Genomic DNA, 9,737 nt, shown 5'->3' with positions numbered 1-9,737 from the left:
GTCGGTGATGGTATTAACGGTCGGCGTAAACTCCACAAAAGGATTTAGGTGCAATGGGTAAGTTGGGAAAAGAGGGAGGTCTGAAGGACACGAGTGAAAAGGATTGTAAGACGCCATGACAGCAATTGCTTAAACCACAATGACACGAACGTTATAACTTATTATAAGGTGATAAACCTAAGGTAGTCTGAATCTGGTGCCCGAAAGGCATGGTAGCGTGCTGGTAAGAAGGATAGCATTCTTACAGCAAAAATCAGTTAATTGAAAGTTTAACTGTTAAAATTCCGTTCGGGTGCGATCCATCCGTATTGAATGCAAAATTCCATGAAATGTTCGTTCCTCAAACACACCTGACACCAATTAATGTCGTCGGGGACATTAAGGGAGGAAGAACCACCACTCTTTGGTTGGACGTATTTATTGCTACTTACTAAATTGTAACACAGATGCTCGGAGCCCAAGGGTAGTCACAGGGAATCAGCCAGGGAGTCGCGGGTCTCGCGAGGGTGCCGACCGGCGTAGGGAAGGTAGGAGCGGTCTTGCGATGGCGCGGACCGGCGACGGAACAGACTAGCCCGCCTCGTTGGGTCCCCCTGGTATTTATCCGAAATACCCGGGACCAAAGGGCCCACGAGGAGGGCTGAGAGCGCGGGTGGACGGCTAGTGTCCCAAGGAGTCCCGTTACTGTTCTCGCATGACGCACGAGGAGGGATGAGAGCGCGGGTGGACGGCTAGTGTCCCAAGGAGTCCCGTTACTGTTCTCGCTCCACCCCCCCACGACAGCAGAACATAAAACACTACATTACAATACAACCCTCTTAAATTACGTTTTGCCTCCATTTATTCCATCCAACATGCTTTTATTCCTACTCAGCCAGTCCAGCATTCCCTCCTCTATCACAATCCTCAGCAATACATTACCAATCAAAGCGCCCTGCATTACTACGCTTGCCTCCTTCGAATTTCTCCCAAAAACTGTCCCCTTCTCCCTATGCCATGTACTTCAATTTGTTTCCTTTCCATTAATTTACTTGACCCATTCTTCTTCATATCCACATCACAAAAGCCTCCATCCAATCTACACTATGCCGCTTACCTCAACCACAAAGTTTTCACACAGTACAAAATTGTGCTCTAAATCAAAGTTTCCACTTATCTTTTCTTTATTTCCTTACTCATAGCTCATGTTGTAAACTTACCACTTTGTAAATGCTTCTTTACCTAGGGCAATTCTTCTTCTTATGCCACAACTACTTTGACTATGCTTATATAAAACATTTTTAAGTGTGGTGAAATGCTTTACCTGCTCTTATTTTTAGAGTGGTAGAGCATTTAAGGTTGAAGTTAGATTTTTCCCCTATTTCAATGCTTAACTTAGCCTTCCTATTTCCTAAAAATCTCATTCCCTTTGTTTTTATTCACATTCCAGAGTTTGTAATGATTTGGGGAATAAAAAACCTAATTTTCAATGCCACATTAACTCTATAAACTTCCTACTCATACTCTTTCCTCAACTTAAAAGAATCATAATCGGAGCAAAGTCAGTCATAAAATTAGGAATTTTACGAATTGTCCTTAAACTTCATCTCATTTGTAATCATAACTCTTCCCAATTGTACATATCAAAATATTGTGAGTGTGTGCTTATTGCAAATTTCCATGTATGAGCTGACTGAATGTCTTTAAAATTGCAACACAACGGACTTTTTAATTTTTATTCATTCACTGAGCTATTCATGGTATCGGTGAATTTTCAGCACTTGCTAAAGTCTAACTTATGTGAAACACACAAATTTTTTCTGGCAAAATGCACAACATCCTTTTCATTAGGGTTATACACATTTTCGAATACCATGGCCAAAGATACCAAATCCGTTCCTTGAACACCTTTACTTTGTGAAATTAAGTCTTTTGCTGGATTTGGTATGTTTAGGAATTAAAATGACTCTACGAACATAAAATGAAAACGTTTGTCCAGAGAAGAGATATAAATTAAGAAACATCAATGCAAATACAAAAATGCTCTTCTTCAAAAATTAATGAGTTTTATTGCAAATATAGCTATAACAATAAAAGTTTTCAAACATCTCAAAGATTCATGTTATTATATACAGTTGCATGGAGTTCACCAGATAAAATAAAAGCATCTCAAACATCTCAAAGGTTGACATTTCAATATGTACACAACTGTAGGCATGAAGGCTGTCAGATAAAGTTATTTACACAAGTATGAATACAAAAAACTGGAATACCACAGTAAGCTAAATCATTTTGTAAAGAATCACTTATACTGTGGACTAAGACTTGAAAAATGTTAAAAATATCATGACGTTGGCATTTTGTACATTGTATTTTTCAAAAAGGTAAAATATTTACATAAAATTATTGAATAAAAAGAACTCAAACCTTCACACATGGTAAACAGCACATCCAAGTACCCAAAACATTACGAGTCATATACATTATCAAAAGCTCATGAACCTTGAGTAAAACATGCAATGCTCAAGACACAATGTGCAATAGGACAATCCTGAGAAAAATGCAAGGACAGATCAATCTGAAATGCAAGTTAGGATGATTTAAAACATTAAGAATCGTTGCAGACACTGAGAATAAAATTTAACAATAATGACTAATTTCAATGATGGTCATCAACACCATAGAAGAAATATATTGACAAAGTTGTACATTACACAATTCTTGATTCAAAAACTGAAATGTACATAAATTTGATAAACAACAAGTATGTATTTATAATGTATTGAGTACATTCAAAACATTAATTCAAATATTCCTTCACAGATTATATTACAACATTGTGGGCACTTTATTGATAACATCATTCTAAAATCTTTGGAGAATGATTCTCAACTTCTTACAGCAATCAGTTGACTTTTAGAAAAATTTGTCACTGGTTACCAATGATTCCTCACAATAGAAAGGCAAAATTGGTACATCAACACCTTAAATATGAAGGAGAAACTCCTAAGGCATGTCCGGCACTACAACATTTAAAAACAAATGATGAAATAGTAGGTTCACAATGCCTTTGAAAATTAAGGCATGTTTTAACGTTACATGAAGAAGACGCTTTCAAGAACGAACAAAAAGTACCAGCACATTGGTAAATAAGATAGCATAGCAAACTAACGCCACAGCTCAATACACATCTTTACAACTTATAAAAATAAAAATGTGAACTGCACTGGAGGTGCTAAAAATGCTAAAATTGAGTTTAGTCAGAAGTATAGATTTAACGATTCTTGAATCGTTTTAAATATGCACCACCCAAATTTTAGCAAATATTCATGGGGTTACATTGAAAATCACATTGCATAAAATAATTTATGTGGCACTTCTAAGTGATTAATTGATCAATGCTTTTATTAGGTGAAGGTTTTTGGTCATTTTATGCAATGGAAATTAAATGTATCTTTTCTGCGGATAATTTACTTTCCATACACATAGATAAGATGGGGGGTAAGGAGACAATAATAGTTCAATTACAAGAAGACTACACAACAAAAATACCCCTAATCTGGGGAATTGCTGAACAACAAACAATTTATCCTTAATCATATAAAACTATTATGTTTCTGATCAAATACTCAAGTGTGCCCAGAGGAAATGTCAAGCCTCCTAGTAGTTTTTTCATTGTCACAATGGAAAAAATATACAATTACCATATTCTCGCATTTAATGCTGAAATAAACAAGGCTTTAAACATACCTGGGTTTTAATTTTGAAAAAAATCGAACTTGATTGCAATTCCATGTTTGGACAGCATCACCACACTGTCTTACTTGTTCCATTCACTTGCAAAGCAAGCTGACCGTCAAAGTTAGTAGTGCACTTTTTTTACATCATATTTAAAAATACTTGCAGCCAAAAGATTAAGAAAATGGCTGCCTGGGTACTTAAGTCTCTGGTACTAATTTAATTATGGGAGGATCGATGTAAAGCATCTGATATTAAACGAATTGACTGGCAAACTACACGCAGCTCATGTTTTATGAACTGATATTTATAGGAACATGAATGATTTTGCATCATTCGCACTTCCCCTGATTTCATTGAAATGGCTTACGTTGTATGCTAACACCAATGCTTGCAGCTATTTGCGGCTACAACTAGCCATGTTGGCATCTGCACAGTATTGTAACCTAATGGAGCACGAATTGACATAACGTGAAAAACTTCTGCTTTTTTTTTCCTTAGATAACCCTCCCCAGGGACTGCAACCTTGATGAGGTGGAAGGGCTTATATGTGCTCAGATGAACCTCATTGGCAAGAGCAATAATATTCCCTCCCGGTAGGGTCACCCATGCCAGATAGCTCAACGGGTGGGAACCAGACATAATGGAAATGCTTGCAAATGCACATAACTAATGAGATTCCGGTCCATTCAGACAATATTTTAGCTAAAAAATATCCACGGGGTTAATAGATCTACTCTTGATACTTCCTCACCAAACAACCTGTGCATAAAATTTTCACTTGACTTTAATTTCACTGAATTTTTCATTTTTATAGCATTTAGATCATTATCATTTCTCCTTGTAGGTGATTTAACTTCAAATTATCCCCCAAAAATAATTTCTGAATGCTGTAAATATCCTTTGGTGTTACGCTAAGTTATTTTCAGAGCACCTCTTTTATTTACACTTTCTAACATTGGCAATAGTATAACTAAAATTAATGATATGGTTATAATTTGAACATTATATATAAAAAAATGTCAATGTGGGCCATCAAATATATACAGATAAAAAAATTCATTCCATTTCATAAAATTGTAATGAATCATCACTTATGAATTTTATCTCAGAAATTGCTACAAAGATAAAAATGCATTTTTATCACACTTTTCAATGGACCTAAATAGTCAAAGATAAAGCTCCAAAATCAACATTACAACGATAAATGACATAGTATAATATCTTCTTATCCGGATTATCTGCCTATCATGGTAAACTTCAGGGCATTTCCACTAAAAAATATAATTTCCTGAGGCATGAATGAAGTTATCTAAAGTTACAAAGTTCAACCATTCAAGCAAAGACCTATAGAGTACAAAAGTATCACACAGCATTGCAAATCGTACTCTATGAATAAAAATGGTCTATCCATTAAAATATGTAAATATGAATACATATATGCATATATGTATGTATATAATAAAATAAGTAATAGTTCTCATGATGGCATAAATATTCTTAAATTACTCTTCATGGCAGTAAAATAGTGGGGTTTAATTATGGAATTCAATGGCACCAAGATATGACATAACAGGCATAGTACACATACCTGGTAGGCGTACGTACTTGTTCATTCAACATTCAATTCACCACTCCCATTGGGTGCTCTCATGTATTCAGTGACTTAGTTGGTAATTCGACCAACTCCCACACATAGTTGGGGTGAGGGTATGGTCACAAGTCATGAGTGGCTGCTGGGTAATCTTTCCGCTTCTCCTCAACCTCCTGTTTGGTCCTCTTGAATGCCTCCGTCTTGACAAAGTCGACTGTCTTGTACACAATTTCATTAGCCTGAGACCTGTCTGGAGACTTGGGAACAGACTGCCGGAGACCTGAACTCTCAGGGTGGTCGAGATCCAAGTATTGAATTGTTTCAAACCTCTTCTGTGATGGGATGGCCGGGAGGAATTCATTTTTGTGATTCCTGGTGAAATAAACCTGGAATACAAGTTTTACTTAGAACCAACTACAAAGTTATTATTAAAGTTGACGAAACACACCTTAGCATCCTTTAACCTATGGATAAAGATGAACCTAAGCAGCATATTTGAAAATTAAATGACATTTGGGAATAAAATAATGTATTCATTAGAAAAAGTCTTTGTTCATTTACGTTTCCAACAAACCTACTCAACATTTTTACATGATCGTCATTCACTTCTAAGCACTTTTCGTGAGGTTGCATCAGCTTCTTTAATCTCTCAACATAGAACTTCACCACCAGGGAATTGAACTTCTACACACAAAAATTGAATCACAGCATGCACTTTGCTACTGACGGGAACAATGATTTCCATTGGCACTGTTATTTGCATTCACCGATAGGTAAACAACTACTGAATCAAAACTCCAATAGCTTTGGAAAATATCAATATACAGAACTGCATGCGTGCAACTGTGTTCAGATTCTCCAATATTTAAGTTTAGGAAAATGGCCCATACTTTTCTAATAATAATAATAATAATAATAATAAGGCAATCTACCAGTTAAGGTATGTTTTTGGATGGACACAACTACAAAATAAATATTTTGTAACTCCTAACAAAACACAAAATCCAGCAACCAACTCTACATCACTTTTCCAATATGTCTCATAAATTACCATTTATGTGATTCTTTCATCATTATGACTAAGTCTTTATAGCCATTTACATGCATAATTTAGCATTTATTCATAAGATCCATGAAATATTATTACTTTCATTCAAGTTTGATTTCCCAGGAAAAATGTATATGGGAACCATGTTAAACATAAGGACTTGTGACAAGAATACAAACACTAGCAAGAGATGGATAAAGGAAAGACAATAGAATCTCCATTAAGAGCCGATAATTAAGACAAATTTATTGGCTCTATTGAGATATCATATTAATTAATGGCTATATAACAAATACACTTTAGCCAATTCCAATGACTTTCAGCAGAATGTAGCAGAATGTAAATTATGGAATATTTTAAACCATGAAAACATGTCAAAGGAAGCAAAAATAGCAGTGCAGAAGAGCGTACACCTCCCCACATTCTTGCGAGTAAGACAAATCTGTGTGCACCAGGAAAACCATTGAGGTCTACCAAATACAGTTTAGCAAAATTATCCAGAGTAAAAATAGGAAAGATAGGGTCAGAAATAAGTAGGTCACAAAAGAAAATGACTTGGGTGCACCAGATTTCGGCAATCATGAAAGAAGGATACTTTGCAGATTTGGTCAATATTGAGAGAATGAATCTCCAAATAATATATATGAGATAAGAGTGAATAGATGAGAGATATAGGTAGGCTAAATGAATCACGGCTGAGTATGGTCAAAGAGACTCTCTGAGCAAGGAACATTACAGGCATCAGGAACAATATGAGAACGTGTAACACCGTGAGTGAACGTGACGATGCCAAAGATGCATTCACAGATTGGCTGTGATTAGAGGGCAGAGCATGATGAAAGGAAGTAAGTCCCCTGAAATGACTTCATATTGGCTCTTTTGACTTTGCTTAGACTGTAAGGAATCCATGAAAATGCATAATAATGCCATGATTTAAATGCATAAATAACATTTATATTACAATGTAATAATATCAGAGAGTAAAAATCATTTGCCCAGGCCAGGATTCCTCGAGAAAAAATGTTGAACTGGAAGAGAACACCTTGGTAGCTTGACTGGATAAATCAATCAGCCGCATAATTGAGGGATCTGGGTTCGAATCCCAGTAAAGACAAATGATTTTTATGCTCTGAAATTGTTGCATTGTAATACACTTTAGCAGATGACTCCATTTAAAGGTACTGTAACAGAATCTCCCACAGTTTCTTGGACATTTAGATTAACTATTTTATTAATATCACCATTCTATATTAATTTGGAAGAGACTCAATTAGGCTTTTAAATTATAAAAATTCTTCAAATTTCAATTCCACTTCTCATTTTAACGGTTCCCTTAGGGGCTTAAATTTAAGAATCAACTTAATTGGTACATCTAAAAGAAACATGCCAAGAATCAAATGACATACCGCTTCATCTTCAGCAAAACGTCGCATGAATGATGCTTTATCGTCATCAGGTATTGAGTCGGTGGACTGGCAGCGAATAGTTCTCAGGGTAGAGGGAGCTGAGGCAGGGGGTGCAAAGGTAGGACTGGGGGCAGCCCTGTGCTTCCTCAGGCTGTGGGTGTCTGACGATCGGCATGCGGGAGGAGATGATAACTTAATGGACCCTGCCAAAGTAAGCAGATGTGAGTGGATGGACAAACCAGGAGAAACATAAATTATGATCCTTACATAAAACCTATACAAGAGAATGAACCATAGAAATAAATACAATAAACAAATACAAAAGACTTATAAGCAGCCATGGAAAAATCTTAAGCTACAAATTTTCGGGCCCCACAAATAGAGCTTTTTACTGGAAAATTGAAACACGGTTCAGGAAATTTGGTTCAAGCTGAATGAAATTTCAAGCTTATTTTGCCATTAATAGAACCACAAAAGCTGTACATGTGTACTGCCAAAACCAAACGATTGCCTTCAATGTGGAAGCTGATTCAATAGGTGGTGGTAGATTTAGTACATCACACTAAGCTCTGGAGCCTGCAAACTTTAGGCAATCAGGATAGAAGGGTGGGTTCTTACCCTCTGAAGCATACAATACCCAAAACATAATGGCACCCAAAATTAGGCAGCTGTCCAGAAAGTGACTCAAGTTTCAGCCTAATGTGGCATTGGGCAGGGCTAGAATCACCATCTTGTTGCCTAAACATCCCTATATTCAGTACACATCCTGCTGTGGTAGAGTGCATACTATGATTCTTCCACTTAGCATAAACTGTTAAAATGTGCACTGCAATACAAAATCCCATGAGTTGCTCAGTGCGATCTGTGATCAGGTTTTTACTAGCAAAATATCACCAACCAATTGAAATTCATAGGCAAAGTTGTGTAGAAAAATAGTTCAAGAAAGTGCCTTTCAAATGTGTATAATAACACTTTGTCTTGTCACTAGGTTCATGTTTTATTTCAAAATAAAAGTTACTTTCCGGACAGTCCTCATATCAGACTGCACATTTGGGTTTGGCTGAGGGTGTCAAGAGGTATTGAGCCTTGGCCACTACAGCCAATCACCATGTGCACTACGTCCCTTTCCTCAAATTTTCATTTCCTTTAAATTTGCATTTACCATTCTTCTCACAGTCAAATAATTGAAAACCACGAAGGCAGTTATGCTATTCTACCGTAATATCAGCCAATAGTGTCGAGTGAAATCAGCTATTATGAATCAATGGATAACACATTACTTGAAAAACACTAGAATATAATAGGATACATAAATAAAAAGAACCTAGTAATTATTTTATATCTTGGAAGGTAATAAAAAAATTTGCTGTCATAAATAGCAATTTGAGAGATTAAGAAGGGGAGGGTCCATCAACCAGGTCTCAATATTTGCTCAAAATTGGTAGGCAGATAACACTCAAAAAACTATTCATGGATTGCCCCACTTTCTGGATTATATCACCAACAGTTTAAATAAAAAAGGCCTTTAAACATTTACCTTCCAAATAATCACCTATCGGACCACCAAATTTCAACTTTGACAGGGCATGAACTGCTAAATCTTAGGTCAGAGTTTGGAGGTTGTCCGATGAAACTTGTTACTTTGATTTTATTACTTATCATCTTACGATATGTTATAGATTTGAATGTTACAGATATATGAGGCATTTTTAAAAATTTTTCAAACATGGTGGTTAATACACCATTTCCTATGCCATTACTTTTAAAATTCACTTTTAAAAGTAATGGCATTACTTTACTTTTAAAAATCACATAGCCAGGAAAATACATTTGACTGGTGATAGATGAATTTTAAAAAAGGATCACTGATATGGATTCATATCTATAATTTGATACCAATTTGAATGGACCAGGTGCAGATAATTAACGACTTATTTGCTGCACAGTAAAGCTATAAGGTTTGTATAAAAAG

General features: G+C 35.9%; 1 protein-coding gene across 2 annotated transcripts in view; it reads right to left on the bottom strand.

The window, feature by feature from the left end:
* Positions 1–2,049: 2,049 nt before the first annotated feature.
* Positions 2,050–9,737, bottom strand: part of dos (daughter of sevenless) — a 98,836-nt gene continuing 91,148 nt past the window's right edge. For both annotated transcript variants that reach the window (XM_071596545.1, XM_071596546.1), the window contains 2 exons: positions 7,766–7,968; positions 2,050–5,697 (listed from right to left, as the gene is read on the bottom strand). In XM_071596545.1, the coding sequence (XP_071452646.1) occupies positions 5,434–5,697; positions 7,766–7,968 (467 nt within the window). In that variant the 3' untranslated portion in view covers positions 2,050–5,433. The remainder of the gene's footprint in view (positions 5,698–7,765; positions 7,969–9,737) is intronic.

Source organism: Hetaerina americana, unplaced genomic scaffold, assembly GCF_022747635.1.
Source record: "Hetaerina americana unplaced genomic scaffold, ioHetAmer1.1.p SCAF_8, whole genome shotgun sequence".
Taxonomy (NCBI): Eukaryota; Metazoa; Arthropoda; class Insecta; order Odonata; family Calopterygidae; genus Hetaerina; species Hetaerina americana.
Note: the sequence above shows the minus strand (reverse complement) of the source record. Positions and strands in the feature narration are given on the sequence as shown.